General features: G+C 38.1%; 1 protein-coding gene across 7 annotated transcripts in view; it reads right to left on the minus strand.

Moving 5' to 3' along the window:
• The window catches only part of wdfy3 (WD repeat and FYVE domain containing 3), a 174963-nt gene that overhangs the window by 35321 nt on the left and 115089 nt on the right, over positions 1-24553 (minus strand). For 6 of the 7 annotated variants that reach the window (XM_055011774.1, XM_055011771.1, XM_055011773.1 and 3 more), the window contains 19 exons: positions 22685-22916; positions 22393-22553; positions 20209-20320; positions 19906-20096; positions 18601-18753; positions 18118-18191; positions 17844-18005; positions 16936-17030; positions 15164-15284; positions 14597-14814; positions 12259-12455; positions 11064-11198; positions 9219-9398; positions 7314-7547; positions 7051-7150; positions 6294-6454; positions 3717-3946; positions 1834-1943; positions 155-337 (listed from right to left, as the gene is read on the minus strand). In XM_055011774.1, the coding sequence (XP_054867749.1) occupies positions 155-337; positions 1834-1943; positions 3717-3946; positions 6294-6454; positions 7051-7150; positions 7314-7547; positions 9219-9398; positions 11064-11198; positions 12259-12455; positions 14597-14814; positions 15164-15284; positions 16936-17030; positions 17844-18005; positions 18118-18191; positions 18601-18753; positions 19906-20096; positions 20209-20320; positions 22393-22553; positions 22685-22916 (3049 nt within the window). The remainder of the gene's footprint in view (positions 1-154; positions 338-1833; positions 1944-3716; positions 3947-6293; positions 6455-7050; positions 7151-7313; positions 7548-9218; positions 9399-11063; positions 11199-12258; positions 12456-14596; positions 14815-15163; positions 15285-16935; positions 17031-17843; positions 18006-18117; positions 18192-18600; positions 18754-19905; positions 20097-20208; positions 20321-22392; positions 22554-22684; positions 22917-24553) is intronic. The other variant, XM_055011772.1, reaches the window with a different exon arrangement.

A 24553-nucleotide genomic window follows, 5' to 3' on the forward strand; every position in this document is an offset into this window, starting at 1 on the left:
AAAATTTGTGTTTCTCAAAGGCCAAGATGACAAATGTCTTGTTTTGCTCGGTTTACTGTCACAGAGGAGCAAACAAACCAGAAAAAGCTGTAATTTAACGAGCCAGATCTCTTGTGGTTAAATCTTTCTGTGTGTTTATTCCAGCGTCCCTCACCCAGGTGGTTCTGCCAGCTCTTCAGCGCCGGTTCCTCCAGAGCGGGGCGGGCCGTGGCGATGTCCACGTGACCTCTGTCGTTGCAGGGCAGCGACACTTTGAAGATGTCCTCCAGCATCTGACGCTTGCTGTGCATCAGTTCGGTCCACACTCGGTTCACCGCCTTCAGCAGCAGCTGACGTCCTGCAGAGGAGGAAGAAAAACAATCATTTAATCTCATTACAGAGGCAGTTAATGTCTGGCTTTGTTTCTCACTAAATCAGTCATCAGTTTGGGATGAACTGTAACTAGATATTTGCAGAAACAGCTGACAGATTCAAGCTTTTACTGCAAATTTGTAGAACTGTATTAAAACTAACTCATTCATTCAACCTTTATTTAAACTAAGAGTGCGTTGAGGTATTAAGGTCTCTTTTACAGTGTTACCAAGTAAATAAATAATAGGAGTAAACACATAAATAAGGCAGGATAACAATAACGAAAACAATAAAAGGCAAAGCTAATAAAATTAAAAAACATTAATGTAATATAGAGATGTGTAGAAAGAAAGCTATTTAAGGGTTTTAAGTTTTAAAAACAAATGAATCAACTAAAATAAGAGCAGCTGCAAGTAAAATAAGACTAAATTTAAAACCTGAATTGCCCAAAGAATAAAAATAAATCAAGCTTCAGTTTTTATTTTTGCAGGTTATTCAAGGTTTCAGGTGCAAAGTGGGGAAAAAAAATAGATTTTTCAAGCTCAGTAAAAACAGCCAGGACCTTCAGTTTAATCAAATCACTGGAATATTTATTAAACTTTCTCCCTCCTTGTCTTTTAATAAAAGTAAAATCTGCACATTTGCAATAATTTTCAGCCCAAGCACTTAACAGAAAACACAATAAAATTTAATTTAAATATCTAGTTTTATCGTCTAACTGATTCTTTAATTTTATCTGTTCATTTTATTCCTGTTAACCCTTTGTTTATTTACATATTTACTGTTTGTATTTACTATTACCGCTATCATTTTTAGTCTTGTGTTTAGGGTTTTTGTCTTTTTCCTTCCTTGGATATGACACCTGTGGTTCTTTTCTTATTTTATCTGGTGTTTTTGTAGTAAATCTTTTACCAAGTTTAACCCAATTTTTTTCCACTTTTGGCAAACCTTCTCTCAAGGTGGCTAATGCTATGCTAAAGGCTAGTGGCTAAGTTAGAAGGCAGCTAAAACAAAGTTTGGAAAACAATAATTTATACAGCTGTAAGATCTGGACCTTAGTGGGAAATAAAAGTGATAAGACAGAGAAAGATTGAGAACATTGAGAAGAACAATAGATGTAACTCCAGGAGACAAAGTGATAAATCACAGTTGATCTCACACAACCAGAGGAGAAAATTTAATCACTCCTATTTCTATTTTACATATTTCGTTATCTCCCTTATTACTGAAGAAGACTGGTTATGAATGGCATATTCTCTGCTATTAACATATTTTGGTTCCAAATATTGGGCTTTCTTTACCACCAATAATCGGCACCGGTATAGTGCCTGGAAAACCCAACAGCTACAAACACTGTCAGATGTTTGAATGTGCATTTGGAAGGGTTTTGTTTTGTTTTATCAGGGGGACATTTTGTACCGACGGCACCAGAATCTCAGCGCCTCTGCGGGTTAAACAGTTTGCGACCACACGGCTCCTCACCCTCGCTGACATCGTGGCTGTGCGTGGCGTCGGCCTCGTTCTCCGCGGGCATCATGACGTGCCAGGTCGTCATCCTGGCCTCCGCCTCCAGGCCGAAGCCCTCCACGCTGCTGCAGAGACACAAACACAACAGCGGCTCGGTGCAGTTCCATTGTTCGGCTTCTCCGCGGCACGCGAGTCGTGCGGCGGAGAAGCATATTGTGTTCCCAGCGTGGTAGGAAATTCAGTCTCTGCCCACCTGCTGCAGGTTTGGAAAGTAACGCGTGATCCGCTGGCATGTGAGCAAACACAACGAAGAGTAAGTCCCAGAAAATAAACAAACCCAGCAGCGAGACTCTGTGGTGTTTGCTGTTTTAGCTGCACTGACTCTGCTCAATATAAAGTTCTGTACCTCTACAGAAACAGCACAAACACACATAGAAGTAGAACTAAACACAACACAATTATAGTGGCATAAATTATATTAATATTATATTTCACAAAGACAGCATCTGTTAGCAGGATGAATTTGCTCATGGTCTTTTACAAAAAAAAGAAATAACATCAGCCTTTTTCAACTCCACACAAACTTGACTTAAATTCTCTTTCTAGGAGCTGTTTTCAACATTTTTGTGTGATTACAAACACACAAAAAAACATAGCAGTTTTTGCAGTTTTCCAGGTTTTTTATATGACTAAGGCCTTACAAAAACTCGTAATTGGCTCACATCTGCAGAGTCTAATGACTCAGAGGTAATTTACTGTGAAATGATCTTTCTAGAAGCTGCTTTTAACTCAAAACTCTATAGTTTTTCCAGTTTTTTTAATATCTGAAGAAATTAATGACTCAAAGGTTAATTTACAGTGAAATTCTCTTTCTTGAAGCAGTTTTAAAAACTTTTTGTGTATAAAAAACACTGCAGTTTCTGGGGTTTTCCAGGTTTTCTATATTACTAAAGAAACAAATATTCTACACAAACTTCTAATTGGCTCATGTCTGCAAACACTATTGACTCAGAGGTTAATTTATTGTGAAATTCTCTTTCTAGAAGCTGTTTTTAACATTTTTGTGTGATTAAAAAACACAAAAAACTGCAGTTTTTGCAGTTTACAGACATACATTTATGATAAAAAAACTAAATACAAAAATTTTAAAAATACTACAATAAATACAAATAAATATATAATAAAAATTAAATACAACAAAGCACAGATATGTATGATCAAAAATAAATTAAGATAATAAAATTCTAAATAAATATATAAGAAAGTACATGATACAAAAGATAAAAATAAAAATATAACATCATATATATATATATATATATATATATATATATATATATATATAAAAATACAAAAATAAGCAAAATATTTAAAGATTGTTAAAGTGTTTTTAACACTTTTGTGTGACTAAAAAAATATTAAAAAACACTGCAGTTTTTGCAGTTTCCCAGGTTTTCTATATTACTAATGAAACAAAAACTCTTAATTGGCTCATGTCTGCAGATTTTAATGACTCTGAGTTTCATTCACTGTGAAATGATCTTTCTAGAAGTTGTTTTTAACTCAAAACTCTATAGTTTTTCCAGTTTTTTTAATATCTGACGAAATTAATGACTCAAAGGTTAATTTACTGTGAAATTCTCTTTCTAGAAGCTGTTTTTAACAGAAAATACTTAAATTTTCCTGGTTTTCTATATTGCTAACAAAGCAAATATCCTACACAAGCTCCTAACTGGCTCACATCTGATGATCTGAATGATTTAGAGGTTCATTCACTGTGAGATTCTCTTTTTAAAAGCTGTTCGACACCATTGTGTAATTTAGAAACACAAGAAACACTTCATACTCCGCATAAACTCCTAGTTGGACCACACCAGACAGGTTTTGTGCTTCCTTACCTCCCGCTGTGCAGGCAGATGAAGCAGTGAGCCAGGCAGGCCACAAAGTCCTGGTCGTGGTTGCCGGGGCCGAGCACCAGGTTGCGGTTGACGGTCAGGACCCGCAGGGCGTCCAGCAGGGCCACCTGCTGAGCCACCGTCTTGTGGGGTCGGCAGAGCTGGTAGAGCACCGTCCGGTTCAGACAGTGGTAGATGGTGTCGAGGGAGAGACCCTGAGAGCGTCGCTTAGACTGGAGGAGGAGGAAACACAAGCAAACACAGGAAAGGTTGGACACAGGACTGAGCAGGAGAGCTTACATCACTGGAAATATTACAGCAGCAAGAAGATTTGTTGAGTGACCCCAGACTGAACTGCATTAAGCCATGAGAGGGTTGTGAATGTAGCTTTGTTACTCAGTTGTTTTAATGTCTGAGGAGAAAACTACTGGAGATGTGGAAAAATATAACGCAAAACTAGCCTTGAATTGATGTTAAAGACGACTAAAACACTGAAATGTGACATGTTTAGAGTTATTGTGCTGCTATGTCTATATTATGCTCATTTGTCCCTGCACCCAAGATTTTTTTTTGTGTGGAAAGTGGAAAATCGAGTAAAGAATCTCGAATTGTAGTTTGTCAAACTGCTGAAAGTCACACAAAATAGTCAAGTGACAACCAGCCTGGAAGATCTGATTTACTGGTGAACAAAAACATGCAAAAAACATTAAAAAATAAACTAGTGCAAACTGGTTTTCAGCCTGAAATAAGAAAAGATTAAAGAAAAAAATCAACCACTTTGTTCACATAAGTTTTAAAATAACATAAAATATGTTCCTGCTATATTTCAAGTCACTTACAATGATTCGATTAAACATAAATATGTTCTAATTAATGTCCTCAAGCTGCATGTAGATTCCCATCAAAACCATGAATCACTTCAGGATACTTCCAGGTCACATAGAAAGGCTTGAAGGCTTAATTACAGACAGTAATCTGCTAATCTTCTCACTTTCACAGTCGTACGTAAAGGAGGCACAGCGTGCATGAAAAGTAGGATGCAAAGTCCAGACGTTACTGTGCACAAAAACCAGCCTCCTGCATGAAATTCCTATCAATACAATATTTATTTACAGTATTTAGAGTTAGCAATATAGGGAAAAAATCCAGACACTACATACCATAAACATTTGATAATTTACTACTTACAGCCAATGATTTTAAGCTTAGATATAGTTCATTTTTCAACAAGAAAAGCAGCAGAGAGCATAGTACTCCCCCAAGGCTGCTCATTCCCCCATATGTCAGAAATGCAGCATTTGCTTATTTTTTATTGATGATCAGAAATCACAGCAACATAGAATGTGTCCATTTAATACAGATCTACTCACAAACAAAACGACCTTGCGCTGAGTACAGGCGTGTGTTCTGCATGTGTACGTTATGTACAGATACCGGATCACGTGACCTAAATATGTAGCGGGCGGGAATTGATGGGACTCAGAAACACCCCCACAATTTAATCAATTGTTCTTTGTATCATTTCTGATGGATAAGTCCTGATAAGTCCTCAGTGGTGGATTTGTAGTAGGATAACAATCATGTGATCTTCAGCAGACAGCTGATGTAGTGTTCATTTGTTGTCATGGTTACAGTGACACCGTGCTGCTATCTGGTAATGATACAGAAATCTTTAACAAATCCATGGATCCAGAATATAAGCTGCATCACTGCCAAAATCTAATCACTTGGTTCTTGTGTCATTTCTGACCTTCACTGAAAATTTCATCCAAATCTGTTAGTCTGTTTTTGATTAATGTTGATAACAGACAGACAGACAGACACACAAACCAATGCCGATCGTCACATAACTCCGCCGTGTTCCTTGGTGGAGTAATTATTCTTTCTGTTTTTACAGCTTTTGGCTCTGACAACTGCTGTGATTTTGCTGATGTTTAAAGAAAACTTTCCTTCTTTGGGGTCCATAAGTTTAATCCAATCTGGTTGCATTAACTACAAAAAGATTTTGAGAGACTGTTTTATTTACAGACTTTAAAAAATGATGCCTCATTTTTACAGTTTTGGTTCCAAAGCTGCAGAATAAGCTCCCCTAATATTGAAAAAGCAGATGAAGTAGCAAAAAGCCACCTGTACTGATCTGTATAATAATATCTATTGTCTTTTATGATGTCTTAATATTGCTCTTGTAGCTCCTCTGGTTTTGAAAGTGCTATAGAAACAAAGTATGTTATTTTTATTATCATTGCTTCATCCAGTTCATACGGCTCACTGAGTCTCACAATCACAACACACCAACTTGCATTTTGCCGAGTGTGATAAGTCTGCTGGCTATAATTTGAGTCTGGCACTGAATCAAACACCCCCGGAAAGTCTATTATAATATCAGATGCATTATAAATTCCTCTGCCTTCAGCAACAGCAACTAGTGCAGGAAGAGGAAACTGTTCACTGACTTTGAGAGTAACAGGAAATGTTTCGTGAATTTCAGCACACGCAGCCCTTCGACATGTTGATTTTGTCAGTTTATCTGTCTATTATGCAGCACCAGCAGACAAAGAATAGGTTGAGGTGATTTTGTACCTGTCCGATGAGCTGCACGATGAAGTCCACCACCAGCTTGGAGTCCTTGTTGAACATTCCCTGCCACAGCTTGTCCACGACCCGCTGGGTGAAGTAGAAGACGTTGTTGACCAGAATCTGATAACTGCCTCCACTGCTGAGTGGCAGAGACGCATCTTCACCTGGAGAGAGAGACGATCACGTGACTTTCAGAGGATTTTACAGTTTATCCTTAGTGTACAGAATCGTACAATTGAACAAAACTGAGATAAAAACTACAATATATTGATGGAATACTATGAAAAAAGCCTGGAGATTGAAGAAAACGGTGTATCGATGAGGAATATGTGCTTTATTTGACTTTTTATGGTGTTATAGATGATGGACAGAAGCTGAAATGTGCGTTAAAAATGTATTTTGTGCTAATGTTTAGTCATTTTTTAGTCCATATATAACCTAAGCAGTTGTGTAGATCTCTGCAGGTATCTTCGGTCTATGATTTGCTGACTCATGTTGCAACCGTTAGAGAACAAGAAATCAGTTAATCCACCCTGCAGCACGCTCATCTGGGCCTTTTGCAAGAGGCAGGAATTTAGCATCGGTCTTGGGCCACATCCTGATTAATGTGCTGCTGAGTTTGTCCTCTCTGTGGGCTGATTTGGCAGCTAACAAAACATTCAGCCGAGAGGAGGAATTGATCCGGAGGTGAGTTCGTTCAAGATTAATGTGAGAGCAGGAAACAAAAACAGCAGTGAGGCGTTGAGGACGTCGCTCTGACCTAGGAGGACGTCAGCGGCCAGAAGATGCTCCATGACGCCGTCCAGGATGTTGGACTGAAACTCCTTCTGCTGAGTTCTGGTGGAGCGCTCTGGAGAAGCCTGAAAATACCCAAAAAAAACCAAATATATTAAACACAAGCACACAAAAAGGACCTCTATCTACCAACAGGCATCAAAGACAAACTGGGCTACACTATTATTGATAATTAAGCTAGCAGTAAAGGCTTGTTGTCGTCTAAAATCACACTTTGTGCGTTCTCACCTCCAGCAGCAGGTCGATGATCGGCGTCTGTTTGCTGGCCGGAGTCATGCAGAGGTTGTCCATGATCAGGACCCTCATGAAGTCAAAGACGTACTTCTTGGCCGGGTGGTTGGTCAGTGACGTCTTTGAGCCCACGTTGCAGTATTCAGACTGGCTGCGGTTCATGCCAGAGTCTCCGGCGAAGGCCTTGAACTCCTCGGTGGGAGATCCGGCCTCGTCGTCCAAATCAGTCACCTGGAACAGACAGAAGAACAAAGTGAGACTATTAATTTATATTTGCATTCATTTAAAGTTAAGCACATTGAAATTCGACATATTTCATTCATGTTTCTCGCGACTCATAGAAGTTCTTTCTAGGGCTAGATCAATTATCGTTGCAGACATTTGGCATTTTTGCAACTATCAGTATTGATATAACATTGACCAGTTGTTGATCAATCAAACGCGCTACTTCAGATCTAATGCATCCAGCAGATCCATGTTGTATTTGTTTAAAATGACACATTCATTCAAACAGAGCTCATCCCAAAGATAAACTGATAGGAAATCCCAAAATATGGTGTCCAGAACCAAAAACTAAGGACAGATCAATTATCGGCAATTAGAAACAAACCAGGAAGTTAACTGCTCTCATAATGGCTAAGGCTATGCTAACGGCTAGCAGCTAAGTTAGAAGGCAGCTGAAACTGAGTAGAAGTAGTGGAAAACAGTAATAATTTAAAATCTGGAACTTAGTGGGAAATGAAAGTGACAGAACAGTGAAATATTAAGAAATTAGAGAGGAGTGGTAGACATAACTCCAGGAGACAAACTGATCAATCTCACAGACTATTCATTTATATGTATTAAAAGTTATAAAAGAGAGCACTTAAACACATTTAAATGAAAAAATATTTCATTCATATTTTTCTTGACTCATGGAAGTTCTTAAGAGGGATAGACCGATTATCATGACCCACATTTGGCATTTTTCCGACTATCAGTTTGTTTTTAAAGCGGCAAAAACTTAACAAGAAACACAAACCAGGAAGTTAGCTCCTCTCACAGTGGCTAAAGATATGCTAACGGCTAGCCACTAAGTTAGAAAGCAACCACAGATTAACTTTAAAAAGAGTCTGGAAGACAATAATTAATTTAACACCTGGACCTTAGTGGGAAATAAAAGCGACAGAACAGTGAAATATTAAGAAATTATAGAAGAAAAGCAGACACAACTCCGGGCACAAACTGACCAATCTCAGTTGAGAGCGTCCTAATTTAACGGCTCCTATTTCTATTTTACATATTCAGTTATAGCCACACTTATTAATGAAGGAGTCTAGTGATGAATGACAGGTTAATACTATCACAGGCTGTTAAAACATTACATTGAATGCATATCAGTTCTAAATATCGGTCTTTCAATACTGATCATCAGCATGGGCCCTAAAAAAAACCCACATCGGTTGCTCCCTCGTTCTGACTAACATTTAGTTCCATCCAGCTCCCTGGAAGAGCAATTATCCTATTAGCAGAACTGAAACACCTTTTATTCACAGAAAAACTGCAGCGTCTTGCAGTTGTGGTCTTGAAACTGCAGAAAAGCAGCTCAGGAGGAGATTCCAACGGAGCAGTAAGTCACCGTTTTTACTGCCCCATAGGACACAATAACCATATATCTGCTGAGAGCTGATGGGGTTACTGATCGATACCTGTGATTACCTGCTCTCGTGATGGGATTTTTTTTTTCTTTTATACTCGATGTCAGGGCTTCAGTCTTGGAACAAAAGCTCAGCATGAAACGGATATTACAGTCTGGAGATTTGTGCAGGAGGAGGTGACTAAAGGTCTCCTCCTGCTTCTTCAAGGTGCCGATTATTTTGGATTTAAGGGAATTTAAGTGGGTAAAAAAATGGACAGGCTTACCATTTCAGAGTAGGGCCGGATGTTGAAGGGGAACACGGTGGCTGCCAGGGCACACAGGAACTCAGGACTGTGCCACATGGGCGCTAAGTCGGGTACGTTGTGGTAAAGGTACCTGAAGAACTGCATGAGGGTGACCGGGTACTCCCTGAGCCAGGAACCTTCCTCCTCCGACTGCCACGGCTGGAAGAAGACACACAGGACAAGATGTCAAGCTCTTTCCATTCAAACCCCAGCAGCAGCTCAAATCTCTGAAGCAAAATGAAACTCTGCAGCCCAGTGAAGCTTTTCCCAGCAGCCAGCGGTGAGGAACATGCTGAGAAACTCCCGGCTTTAAGGAGAAATGTGGATAAGAAGTCACTTTTGTTGGATTAATAGAGCTTAAAAAGACACTTGTAGAAAATCCAGGCTGATCCGGTCCCTTTTCAAGTGGCTCTTAAATGAAAAACATAAAAGACCCTCTCATATAAGAGTGTTTTACAGGAAAGGAGCTGTGTGAGAGGATGGAAATAATCTGCTTCTGGGGGGGAAAAGGTGTGAAAATTAATTAGAAATTAAAGATGATAAGATTCTCCTCCACTGTAAGGTGTGAGTTAATCTGAAAATGTGAATTTAAGACATGAAAAATGGTTCGTAGTTGGTTCACGGAGAAAAATAGGAGCATTGCCTTCAGAATAAAAATACTGTTTTAGCAAAACTTTGCAACGTTTGGCCAACTGTAACTGCAGGATTTATTACATTTTTACTAAATAATTAGAATATATTTAAGGGTTTAGGTATTGTAGATGTTTGTTTACTTAACTAGTATATATTTTGTTGTTTCTTACTTATTTATCTAGCTTCATTTTTTTTGTATAATTCTGATTAGTTTACTGCTTTTTCAAATTATTTTGTAAATCACAATTGTTGGATTTATTGAATTTTGCTTAAAAATTCCAATTTATTTTGTTACTTTGATTTTATTTGTTTATTTGCTGGGGCTATTTTTCATTTATTAGTTGTTTATTTTGTTTCATGTTTTGTGTGTTTCACTTACTCTGATAAGTTACTTATTCTTTTTATTTATTTTATTAATCACCTCTGTGCGATTTATTACATTTTTGTTTAATAATTAGAATTTGTTTAAGGGTTTGGTTACTTCAGATGTTTGTTTACTTGACTAGGATGCTTTTTGTTGCTTAGTTATTTATCTAGCTTCATTTTTTGTATAATTCTGATTGGCTCATTATTTCTAAAATGTGTTTTATAAATCACAGTTGTGGGATTTATTGATTTTTTTCTTAATAATTTGAATTGTTTGAGTGTTTTGTTACTTTAGATTATTGTGAATTTGACTAGGCTATTTTTTTCATTTGTTAGTTATTTAGTTTATTTTTTTGTATTATACTTATTAGTTAATAGTTCTTTTATATATATTTTGTAAATTTAGAGTAGCGCTGTGAACACTTCATGGAGCATAAGTAGGAAATCTTTTTCTATTAGAGCAACAAAAGCAGCAGAAACTATGATTTGTCTTTTTGCTTGCCCTGGATAAAATAAACCAACAAAATGTACAGATTTTGTTTGGAAAATTTACTTTTTTTGTCTGCACACACCACATGTACTTAGTGCATCAAAGGCATTTGATTATGAGTTTGATTTTTGACAAACAGTCACTACAATATAAGTAAAAATATACATTTATAGAGCCTCTGCTGCTGTGGAGGCAACCTGAGGATGCTTTTATCAGCTGTTTGTCTTTTTCTTCGATTTTACTCATCCTGAGCCTTTACGCTTATGTTTTTCTTGGAAATGACAGTTTAGACACGTTAAAAACAAATCTCCCAGGTTGTTTTTTCCTTTCCTCACCAGGTTGAGCATGCTGCGCAGCATGGCCAGCAGCAGGAAGGCCGCCTCGGTGCAGACACTGTGGATGGATCCCACCACCGTCCCACTGGAGGCCGGCATGCCGAAGATGAACGTCCAGATGGAGTCCAGGTCAAACTGAGAGGACAAACACACAAAATGGGGTAACATATAGTCACACTGACACATTATTTAAAAGTGCCATCTGCACTCTTTGTAAAGTTAGCTGCTGAAATCGTGACATGCACTGAGTGAATCCAACACCGTGGGTTTGTCTAAAGTTCTTGCTTTCATTTTCAAACCTTCACTTTGATCCTATCTACATGTAATTTTAAATTTAAAATCCTTGTTCACTTGCTTTATTCATTTTGTTTTGAAATATCATATTCTAGGGCTGCACAATATATAGATTCTGCAACAAAACTGTAGTGTTTGCAGCTACCATAGTAAGGAAAGTAAGACAAATTAACTCAAACACTTCATTCTTTTTGTCTGATACAAAAAGAAAACATGCATAATTCTCATTTGCTATTGCTAGAGTCCAAAATATAAAGAGGGACTTTTGAAGTCCAGGGGATATATCTTGCATACATTTTTATTAGAAGTAAACAAATAATGTTTACAAAATCCAGCGAATTTTGCTGGATTTTGGTTGATTTTTGTGTGCATGTTCTTAAGAAAATATTAGAAGTTTTACTGATGTATGTAATCCTTTTAGATATTTTTAGGACTTTTTTGGAAGAGTTTTACTTATTTTTTTGAAAATATTTACAAGAATTTTCTTGCCAAATTTGGGGTATTTTTTTTAAAAATAAAACTTTCAAGGGAAACTTTTAAGGAATTATTGGAATTTTCTTCCTGAAGGTTTTGCAAATTTTCAGAAATTTGGGGAACTTTTTTGCAGAATTTTTGGATTTTTTTCAGACAAGGAAACAATATTTTTTGGTGCCCCTAAATGAGGACAACAGGAGGGTTGATAGAGTTATTCAAGTCATCTAGTGAAAATTCCTGTACTTTTCTAGACAGCAATTTATATGTAATCACAGAGAAAACTAAACATCAATGTTAGTTCCTTTTAATATCATGCAGCTGTATAATTTTCCACATATTGCCTCTTACAATCACAGATTTTAAGTGCAGCAACCGAGAAATGTGAGTGATTATTTAGAAAAGAGCAAAGAAGGTCGGGTATACTAACATGTACCTGCAGGCTGTCTGGCAGCTCGATGACAGGCTGCTGCAGGAAGAGGGCCATGAGCAGGAAGTAGAGCTCGGGCACGTTGGTGTGTTTGGGCAGCAGCGTCTGCAGGACGGGGAATCCTGGGAAATGGCAGGCGTCCCGGTTGATCTCCCGCAGCGTGGAGCGACCGCCGGCGCTGCGACCCACGTTGAAGCCTGACGACGGAAGGCCAGTGGGAGTAAACGGAGGAGTGAATGTTAGGAATATGAAGGTAAACAGGTGGGATTACTGACTAGGACACCTACAGGCAGCTCTGGATACACCTGCTGCACCTGGCTGGAGGTTTAATGGAGCGGGATAATAAAAGAGGTGGCTGCAGTAGTAGTCTAAGGGCTGATTGAACTAACAATTACTGCAATCTGTGGAAGCTAGAGAACAAATCTGGGCTTCATGTCACTAATCAGGGTCGTTTCCAAAGCAAAGCAACGGTTCTCAACCTGGAAGCTAGCAAAAAAACATAACTAATATACAAATTTATCATCATTTTCTTCATTTCTACCTTTAAATTTGCTATGATGCTCTGAGGACTGCATTTTTATTTTTTAATGCTTATAATGTGCAATAAACATCATTTACAAGCAAAATTCACAATTACTCCATGCCTGTAAATCAGATTTTTGAGGATCAGAGTCGGTTCATGTGTCAAATAGTGAGTGGAGACCCAACATTGAGACTGATGTAATTCCTCAGATTACCTTTTAGAGATAATAGCTTATAGGCTAATTGTAAAAAGAGATAATTTCTTCACTGTAGACACAGAGGGTCCTCGGTTTACGACATCCTCGACCTACGGCATTTCGGCGTTACATTGGATCTGGTTACATGGAACTAGTTGGTGAGCAGAGCAGATGAATACGTCGTCGCGCTGCGCTATAAGACAGCTTTGTTTCCATTCTCTGGTTGTACGCTGCCTTGAATTGTGCTACATTCACTAACTTTCTGCCCTTCATTATGGCTCCCAGGCATAAGTCTGGTGATGGTAAAAGCTGCAGCTGTCCAACTAGTTCAACTTGTGTTTGCAAAATAAATCGTGAGTCATAGCAAACTTGACTTCTTTACTGTGGCTCTTGATACACATTCCAAACAGAGTGAAAACTGCAATGAAAACAGAATAAAACAACATAAATGTACGTAAATAATTCCCTTTAACTGAACCAGTAAGTCCAAAAGTGAAGTTAATTACTGACGACATTGCCTCTGAGAGCCGTGCAGCCAGAAAAGCACGCATTTGTGTAAAGCTAAATGTCAAAATAGCGGACAGGAAGTGACATCTGTCAACAGACAACTTCAAAATAAAGGCTCATTCAAAATAAAAGTACATTGATAACCCTGCCTTAAGGGTAACACAGTATGGAAGTGAAATCTGACTTAATAAAACGCTCAGAACAGGGCGAAACACTGATGAACATCGGCATTATTAGATCAAGTTGTAAAAACAGTGCAACATATTCTGTTATCTTCTTGTAAAATGACTCAGACATGCATGAAAGTTGTTGGTATTCATGACTTTTATGAAGAACTGATCAATACCGTGATGCACGTAACGGCTTTGTTTACATTTTCACTGGAAAAGTCGAGTCGTAAGTCGAGGACCTCCTGTATAATTAGCCTGTTAAGGCAAATAAAAGTTGAACTCAAACATAGTCTACCAAAAACAGACATATTTCACTCACTTATTGACTCAACTGAAAATATTTGATGTGCTTTTTAACAAAACATAGCCAAAAATTCTTATTTTTAGAGATAATGCCCTCATACATGCATGAAAGTCGCTGGTATTCATGACTTTTATGAAGAACTGATCAATCTGTAGGAACGGAACTCCGATGTAAGTCCAGGACCCCCTGTACATGAAAGGCATCCACAAACACACTAAACATTGGAAAAATACTATAGTATTGCTTTTAATGCATCTTAACTGCAAGGCCTGATTACACTATAAACTGAGGCTTATAAAATGGAGGTTGAAAACCATTGAGCTCAGGAGGGACTACGATCGCAGCAGCAGGGAGAGCAGGGAGGGCAAAAAATGAGAGGACCAACCCTTGGCTGTTCGGCGCACAAACTGTGCAGCTTTCTGTTTACTGAACGACGGCCAACTCCGACGGAAAGCGTTGCCAGAGTGGGGAGAGGCGTCTGCTGAGCCACGTTACAACACACAGTATTTACACTGGACATCATCACTGCATTCGTCTCGCAAGGAGGGACTTAAAACTGCTGGTTGTACTTAGTTGCACAAAAGAATTAGCTCAGTATCAAGCTTGTTGAATCTTTGTTGCGGCTCCAGTCAACTCACCCAGCACCGTGCCGATCTTATTGGTCAGGACCGAGTCGGTGTGGTCCAGCCAGCCGCCCCCACACAGGCCCTCCTTGAAGCGGTTCAGGATGGACTGGTTGGAGAGCAGAACCACCAGGATCCACAGAGCCGCCGTCACCGTGCTGGAGTGCAGATGTTCCTCCATGAACATCAGGAGCCAGTCGAAGCCCAGCGTCCTCACCAGCTCCTCGCAGGCCCTGCAGGGAGACGGTCCGTAACTCAGCCCTAAACTTCAGCTTTTACGACTGTTTAAATACAGTGTCAATACTTTATATACTACATTATACATTATAATCTCCATCTGCAGTCACTTCTGATGTCAGCCTGCAGGCCACTATTAAAATAACATCTAGCTTTAGTCCCATAATAGCTGGATTTTCTGAGCAAAACTGCTTTTTAATGACAGAAGTCTTTAAAAGAAGCAAGACATTAACATTAAGCACACATTTGGTACTTTTATGATTATTCCTGGTGCAGAAATGATAGAAAAAACACCCTGAAAGTTACAGGATGAACATAAAGTAAGTCATAAAAGTGTGGTCTCACTGGGCGTTAACGGTGCACTTCTCTTTGGTGGTGAAGAGCAGCCTGAGCAGGTTGTCCAGCAGTCGATTTCTCAGCAGAATGAGGTTTGCTGATAGGAGGCCGCCGAAATCATCGTCGTTACCTGCACACACAACAAATTCAGGTTAGAGATCCATCAAAACAGCCCCATCCTGCAAAAATGACATTCCTATACAACTAAATTACATCTTCAGTTGAGGAAAACATACTTTCTTCTGCATAATTGAGCTCCTGCTAGAATGTGTTTCTATAAACATGAGATTTATTGTGATATGTGTTGAATTATCAGTTTCTCTGTTGTGTTAATTTTAGCACATGTATGGAACCATTAAGTAACAGAAAACAAGCCTCATATGTTTTTAAATGTCAACATGAAGACAACATGTAAACAACTTGCAAATTTGAACATAAAATGACAATAAATAGACCCCTATACACACCAGCTTTTGTCCACTTTACCATTTTGTCCTAACAGTAAAATAACACAAACTTGGATTGTCATATTTAAAACACATCAAACTCTACTGATGCTAGAGACCTCAAAGGTTGGTAAATTGTCAACCAAAGACTGCATTTTTAGTAGGAAACATGGATATATCCATACATATACATATATATATGCACTTCTGGGGCCACAATAGAAAACCCATTTGAACATTTTGCATTTTTTTCCCATTTTTTAAGGGCGGATAATTAAAATGTTGGCCTCTGCTGGAGTAATTTAATAATTTGGATCTGCTTGAAACCATTTTGCCTGTGTGCTCACCAAATTTCACGGCTCTTTCAATTATATTTCTGGAGATAATGAGCCCCAAGTATGGCTGCTTACATTTTTAGAACAAATTCATAAGAGAGAATTTCCCAGGTATGGAAAAAAAATCTTAAAACCTCAAAATTTAGCCAAAAATGTTTGGTAGAATTTAGTTTTTGGCTCAAATAAAACATTTATGGAGGCAAATTAACAAAATCCGACACACTGCAGCATCACACTCCCTGAATTCTGTCTGAATTAACATGACCTGATCCAACTTCTGTTTTTAAACTAGGAGAGCAGAGATTTTTAACCATTACAATGGTTTCTCACATGACATGTTTTATTAAGGGTGAAAACAGAAAAAATCCTAGGTTTATAAATAATTTATATGTATTTTCAACTTTTCTGACAGTCCATTCATGCAGTTCTGTACAGAGAAATAACCAAATATAAGCTTAAAATCATGATATTTTATCAAATCACTTTACTATACACATCTTATTCAAAAATAAACCATTTGGTTTCCCAGCTAAGGTGTTTTATTTAGGGTGAAAATGCAAAAAATCTCAGATTTATACAGACACAAAATACTCCATAATTCAAAAAAAATGTTTGATAGAACTTAGTTTTGGTACCTGAATAACAAATCCACTACCAGTCAAAAGTTTGGACACCTTCTCATTCAACGGCTTTTATTTAATTATTTTATACATTGTAGATTAATACTGAAGACATTAAAACTATAAAAGAATAGAAATGGAATTATGTTGTAAACAGAAAAGTGTTAATCTTCAGTATTAATCTACAATGAAAAAAATAATACAAATAAATAAAAAGCATTGAATGAGACGACGTGTCCAAACTTTTTACTGGTAGTGTATGTCTGAACTAAATCTGTCTGGACAAAAGTATGTAAATGAAAATGCAGGTTAGTTGTACAGGAATGCGATTATTGTGATGCTGTCTGCTGAGCATTCGGCCACAGCTGATTAATTCTTACCTCCATCAATCTTCTCCTCGTTATTGATCTCCATGACAACAAACTTCTCACACACAGCGAATGTAGGGAGAGTGGAAGAGATGAACTGGCCAAACCTGTGAGGTGGAAAACAGCAAAGTTTCAGAAAAAAATATCAAGCATTAAAGCAAACCTCCACCACTTTATGTAAATGAAATAGGCTTGTTTAACCCTCCTATTGTCCTCATTTATGGGCACCAAAAAATATTGTTTCCTTGTCTGAAAAAAAATCCAAAAAATCAGCAAAAAAAATTCCCTAAATTTATGAAAATTTGCAAAACCTTCAGGAAGAAAATTCAAATAATTCCTTAAAAGTTTCCCTTAAAAGTATTACTTTAGATAAATTCTCCAAATTTGGCAAGAAAATTCTTGTAAATATTTTCAAAAATGAGTAAAACTCTTCCAAAAAATCCTAAAAATATCTAAAGTGATTACACATATATCAGTAAAACTTCTAATATTTTCTCTAAGAACATTTACATAAAAATCAACCAAAATCCAGCGAATTTCACTGGTTTTTGGTTGATTTTTTTGTGAATGTTCTTAACAAACATTTTTAACAATTGTTTTTTTCCCACTAAAAAATGTTCAAAAAGTTTCCAAAATGTTGAAAATGTGGACATCAGAAGTTTCACTGTGAAAAAAAAATTATTTATTTTTATTTATATATATATATATATATATATATATATGTATATATATATATATATATATATATATATATATATATATATATATATATATATATATATATATATATATATATATATATATATATATATATATATATTTTTTTTTTTTTTTTTTTTTTCCCCCCCCACATTTTCAAACTTTGAAACGGATCAATTTTGGCCCACAGGACGACACGAGGCTTACTGTGTCTGTCTTACCTGAGCAGGTCATACGGGTTCGGGAAGCCTTGTAGCAGCAGACTTAGCACGTTGCTAATGGCGGCTACAGTGGGCTGAGACAGCGAAGTGTCTCTCAGGGTCAGCAGCAGTCTGGGGATCAGCTGGAACTCCCTCAGTAGTTTGGCATTTTTAGCCGCCTCGCTGTTCAATAAAGGGGGCAGATTAGAGTTAAAGCACTACAGAAACGTACCGTCATCATTATTCTCCGTTTGATCAGTTTCTTGTTCGGAGGAATTAACTTTTTGAGACTTGCCTGGATTCTGTCAGCAGCTCAATGAAGTGCTCGAACAGAGACAGATGGAGCTCGTAGGGGGCGTGGAGCCAGACCTGAGGAGCAGAAGGAGCCGGCTGAGACCCGGAGACACAACCTACGTTTGGCAGCACAAACTACTGGCAGCGAGAGGCGGCGGCGTCTTGGCACAGAGCAGAACGGTTTCGTACAAGTTCAACAGCACCGTAAACCCTTTTTTCCCCTTCTGTTTTGGCCGCTGCTGGCCAGAACGTCCTAAAAATAAACCTGCAGCTCTCACCGCTTCATCAGCCTTAGAGGGGTTTAACTGGAACAAGACTCTAACGGCTGATGAGCTGCCAAAATTACACAATAGGTCTACTTACTTTGCTGAGTTTGATGTTGAAAATGGGCGAATTTGTAGCATTAATCTTACTTCTTTGTTGGAAAACACTTTGGGTAGATGTTTGTTGTTTTAAATGTTGACTTGAGTCTCATTCGTCTCACCTCAAAGTCGCAGAGCAGGTCCTGGAAGGCGGTGGAGTTGGGGATGATGGAGGTTTCGTGGCCGCTGTCGACTGTTCCGACCAGAGAGAAGGTGAGGTGGAGGATGTGACTGTTGAGCAGCGAGCGCTTCTTCTTCAGCAGCATAGCCAGGAGCTAACGGAGAAAAACAAAACAAAACCATTTTAATCAACATATTTCAAAGCATTAGTACAGACAGAAGGTTTAAACAAGCTTAATTTTCAATTTGTGATTGTACAGATACATATTATCCCCATGAGGCCGAAAACCAACTAGCAAGTCGAAAGGTTTTCTTTTAAAACTACAAATACTGAAAGAATCGTCACGATTTTCAACTTCCTGACAGTCCTTTAACACATCATTTCTGGTGTACAGTTCTGTACAGAGAAACTGTGATTACAAAATCTATTTATTCTACCATTCTCATTTTAAAAAATAAACAAAAATAAACAGTTGACAATATGTTTTTCAACAAACAAAGACATTCTGTGCTCCTTGACCCAACTAGAAAGACTAAACCCTCTCTATAGCACATAGAGCTCCTATTTTTTCTTGCCTAATATTGGTAAAACATTTGTAAAATTAATAAAGAAATTTAACATTTTTTTAGAGATGTATGCATAAAAGATATTTTGAGTTCCCACTACTTCTAGCCATGGTTGTTCTGTTTCCATAGAGGTCCAGAACTTTAAATTGCAATGAAAAATGAACCTACAGAGAGAAAAAAATGTGACAGGAGCCACAAAAAACACCCCAAACTGCTTGAAGTTCAGAATGTGAATCACCTAATTTGCACTTCCTGTGACAACTGCTATACAATTATTAAATAATCACAGAAGAGTTAAATCAGAGGGGATGCTTTTCAAAACTGATGAAATTGTGGATTTTATTATTTTTAGATTAAACCAATCGTCACATAAATCCGCCGTGTTCCAGCGGAGTAATAATGAAAGAAATGCAACTTTTTTTTTTGATGAAAAAAAAACCAATCATAGTAAGTGCAAGAGTTACTCTAGGTCGAAGAGGACAAATTTCAAAACTGGTGAAAAGACCAATTTCAATCATTTTAGAAACAAGAACTATGAACAGGTAGCTGCCAAACAAATTGTGTTTGTATTTTGTATATATAAAAAATTTAAGCAGTAACTTATGGACAGGTGAGCATAAACTTTGATTTTTAAGAGGAAATTTGGCAACTCTAGTACATAAAAAAAACAGCTGCTACAAAAAACTGACAAAAAGCAGTAAATCTAACATCAGGTGTTGGACTGTAAAACTGCGTCTAACCTGGTAGCCTTTGATTCGTTCCATCTCCTTACTGGCCAGCGGGTTGCTCTTGACGACACACACCAAAGCTTTGACAGCGGCGTACAGCCCCTCCACGTCTGACGCCATGGCAACCAGACCCAAGATGGCCGCCGCTCCGCCCACATACTGCAGGTTGGTGGCCACAGGTTTGGGCACAAAGGCACGGACACCTGAACAGGTAAGAAGAAGGAGAAGAGGTTGTTTTAACTCACTGAGCCTCTGTGGAATTACAACAGCGCTGTAGACTGGATTATTAGGAAGAATTTCACAGATTCGGTTTACCTAAATATCCAATGACAGCCGCTCCAATGGTGCGAGCCGGACCGTTGAGGTGGCCGGCAGCGTTATGAATCAGCTTCACCGGAGTGGCATTTTCATGAGACGACACGGCGAGCTGAATAGGAAACAAAGAGGATGGAAAAATACAATTTAATGTTTTCATTGCTTTCATTTGTCAGTCAACTTTTTATTATATTGTTTTGGAGGATTTGAACACTGCTTGTCACTGTGGGTCTGTTTTTTTGGTATCTCTCTTTAGAGCTGCAGCTTTTTATCAAGCTCTGAAATCTATAAAAGGCTTTTATTTATCCACCTGGAATGAAATATGGGACCAACTCAGCAAAGCCAAGGGGGGAAAAATAATAATAAAAAAAAAACAGCAAAAGATAGTGTGACTCTACAGAAAAAACTCTCTTTTTATGATGCTCTATTTATTCATTTTAACATGACGGCCAATTTAGCAAGTAGAAGAGATGTGAAAAATTCTATAACAGCCACTGGCTTCATGCTGTATTTTTAGCTTTTTGCTAATCAGGAGGTGCTAATGTTAGATTCAGAAAACACTGACATATTTTCCTAACTGCTGGCACAACAAACGCCTCTTTTCTTATTCTACGACAGAACTCTGCTGCAGTAGAAACGCTGCCTCTGCGGTTTTCTTTGCGGTTTGCTTCTGGTGAGTCGCCGAGGGCCAAGGCTTAGCAGGGAGAGCTGGGCAGGCTGGGAAATAAGTTGACAGGTGGGGAGAAAGATACAAATGCAGCAGGAGCTCATTTGAAGCTCCAATGTGCAGCTGTGGTGGGACAGTCGGATGGCGTGTTGGTTACTTTAAATGCATTTACATGGCAGGATGAGCATTCATGTAAGTGTAAAGAAATGGACCTTTATACAGCTGCATGTACGTCTACATGTGAAAGCAACAGGAGGCTCAACAGAATCCTTTATGTGTGTGTTTATCCATTATTCATTATATAAATCTTTCTTCTGTGCAGACTTTGCCCTTTGCTAAAGGTCCGTACATCACCCTGCTTGGTGCTGAAGCTGAGGGAAAAACGCTGCTGCTTTTTTTCAGTTAGTTACATCAGTCAGACATGATTAAACAGAAGTCAGTAGCTGAACACTCCGGCTTTCATCCACAGAAAGCTCATTTACTAAACAGTAACAACTGCCGGAAACAAATGATTCTAACATATTAAATAATTCTGGACAAGCTGAAAAACAAATCCACAAAAGACACACTATCGGCAACCAAAAGCACCAAGTTAACCCCTTGACGCCTGAATTTATTTATAATTATATAAAGAAAATAATTATTTGTGTTTTTGCTTTCTAGCTGAAGCTAAATTATGTGGAGATTATTAATTTGTCTGTTACACATAGAACAGATATATAATAATTTAAGGTCAAGGTGAAAATTGAACACAATATTAACATTGTTTTATGTATGTTTTTGACTAAGCAGATTGTGTTATATTCCTAGAAAACCTATAATAAATCCTTTACTAAACATTAACTAAACATGCATGGCAGCTTTTTGTGACACAGATGCATGGGTTACAACCATTCTATTATAAAAAAATATGATCCATTATAATGATTCCATTATAAAAAATAAAGTTCCCAACACATGAAATTATTTGGGACAAATTGAAAAACAAATCTACAAAAGATCCTAGTGAAGTAAAAATGGCCATTGGGACATTTAACCAAATATTAGCATTTTTATATGTATATTTTTGACCCAGCAGATTGTGTTATATTCCCAGAAAACCAATAGTAAATCCTTTAAAGAATGAAACATGTATGATAGCTTTTTGTGACGAAGATGGATGGGTTACAATGATTCCGTTATAAAAAACAGAAGTTTTGAACACATGAAATTATTTGGGACAAATTGAAAAACAAATCTACAAAAGATAAACTTTTGGCTGCCAGAAGCGTTTTTCTCACAAGGACACATCTGTTGCAATGATTCCATTAAAAACCTAGGAGTAAAAGGAGTCATTGGACGCTAAACGCTGCCATGATGTACATGATCCTTGCAAGTGTTTGTAAGTTTTTGACTGTAGATAACGTGCAGATTTGTAAATAGGACAACATATCTGACAATAAACCATAAAAATTATGACACACTGCAGCTCTGTGGCTGTGATTTTTCATTGACTTTGATGAAATATAATGTCTGACCTGTTTGGCGATGGCTTTGCTGTCAAGTTTGTTGTAGACTTTCCTGATTTTGGCCACAGTGAGAGTAGAAACTGAGAGTGCATAGAGGCTGAAAGAAACCTTCTCCTCTGGTACCAACGCAACCGGAGTGGCAGGAGATACCTCTGTTTTCGAATCTTTACCTGGTAGACAAGACAGAAACAAAGAGCGTAAAATAATATTTAGTAGATGAAAGACAACGATAAAACAAGACATGACAAAAAATCAAAAAGGAGGCCCGAGACTGGAAGTCGAGGCCAGAAGAACCACTCACAGGGCAGGTAGACGGCCTGGAAGCCGCCCACGTTGTTGGGTCCCAGTTCGTAGATGGCAGCGACACTGGTGGCGGGCAGGACCTCCTCCAGGAAGTGACTGGGCCCCAGACGCCACACCAGGCTGGAGAGCTGCCGCTGGGCAGGAGGCGTGCCGACGTACCCGTAAACGGTGCTCACCACGGGAGGGTTGGTGGAGCCGGAGCCGCCCGGAGCGCTGTGGATGTAGTGAAGCTAAAAAAGAGGAAAGACGGGGTGATGATTCAGATAAGTGGTTTAGCTAAGAGTCTATCTCATGTAGGAATCTGTGTAACTGTCTTAGGTAATTTTGAGGTTGAAGGTTGGTCATTTTGACGTAGTTTAGGAGATTCGTGTTCATCAGGTGGTGCTTAACTTGTTTATATAACTGGGCTTTTAGGGAGCGTTTCAAGTATTGCAGGAGCACTAGGAGCTGTGCAGCGCTGCACAGTCAGACTACTTCAACAGGAATGGTGGTCAAAATTTAAATCAGGCAGTTTTTGATTAATAAAGGCACAGTCCTGGAACTTTTTTACTTCAAGATAGGATCCAAGTGAACACAGTCAGTCATCTGTGGCATTTTAGAACAGTGTGCAAGCTACGATCTTTCATATTTTAGGTAGTTATCAATTAATTACTCTTCATGCCGTTTTGTCACAGTTAAAGGGAATCAGTGCTCATCACATGTGGAGCTGAACATGTTTGCGTAACCAGACTTTTAGGGAGCGTTTCAAGTATTGCAGGAGCACTAGGAGCTGTGCAGCGCTGCACAGTCAGACTACTTCAACAGAAACGGTGGCTAAATCTAAATCACGTACAGTTTCTGATTTAAAAATGCACAGTCCTGAAACTTTTTGATACACAATTTCAAGATAGGACCTAAGTGACCAAGGACAGACATTTGGGTTATTCCAGAACAGTGTGCAAATTAGCATTCTTTCATGTTATAGGTATTAATTAATGTACATTTTTCAAGTTATAGGGTGATGATTTAGCACTGATTACACATGCTATTTAACATGTTTATAGAACAGGGCTTTAGGAGAGCGTTACAAGTGTTACAGGAGCACTGGGAGCTGGGTGGTGCTGCACAGTGACACTACTTCTACAGGAATGGTGGTCAAAATTACATCAGGCACAGTTTTTGATTCTGACTTTACACGACCAGATATCTAAGGAGCATTACAGTTTTTGCAGGAGCACTGGGAGCTGTGTGGTGCTGCACAATGACACTACTTTGACAGGAATAGTGGTCAAAATTTAAATCAGTTTTTGGTTTTTATTCTCGGTACTTTTTTGATCTAACCTTGCATTTCAAGATATTACAATCAGTGCAAATAGCCAGTCATGTGTGCAAAGTTATTCTATTTAGTATTTTAGTTATTTATCAAAGACTTAATCTTCAAGATAACGGTTTGCTGTTTAGTCACAATTTAAAAGATTTAGTGCTCATCACATACAGTGCTGAATATGTTTACATAACTGGACTTCAAGGGAGAGTTACAAGTGTTACAGGAGCACTAGGAGCTGTGCAGCATGGCACAGTTACACTACTTTGACAGGAATAGTGGTAAAATTTAAATCAGGTACAGTTTTTGATTCATAAAGGCACAGTCTTTTTGATAGCATTTCAAGATAGGATCCAAGTGCACACGTTTGTGTTATTTATCCAAGTCAATCGTGTGTTATTCCATTGAAAACGTTACCCTCTTTCACGGTTTGGTTGTTCATATTTATGAATTTACATACAGAATAATAATTGAAGACAGTTCAAGTGGATTCAACGTTTAGAGAAGGTGAATTGAAAGATGATTAACTGATCTGATTATGAATTGGAGTGGTTTTATATAACA

This window comes from Amphiprion ocellaris, chromosome 6 (genome assembly GCF_022539595.1).
Source record: "Amphiprion ocellaris isolate individual 3 ecotype Okinawa chromosome 6, ASM2253959v1, whole genome shotgun sequence".
Taxonomy (NCBI): domain Eukaryota; kingdom Metazoa; phylum Chordata; class Actinopteri; family Pomacentridae; genus Amphiprion; species Amphiprion ocellaris.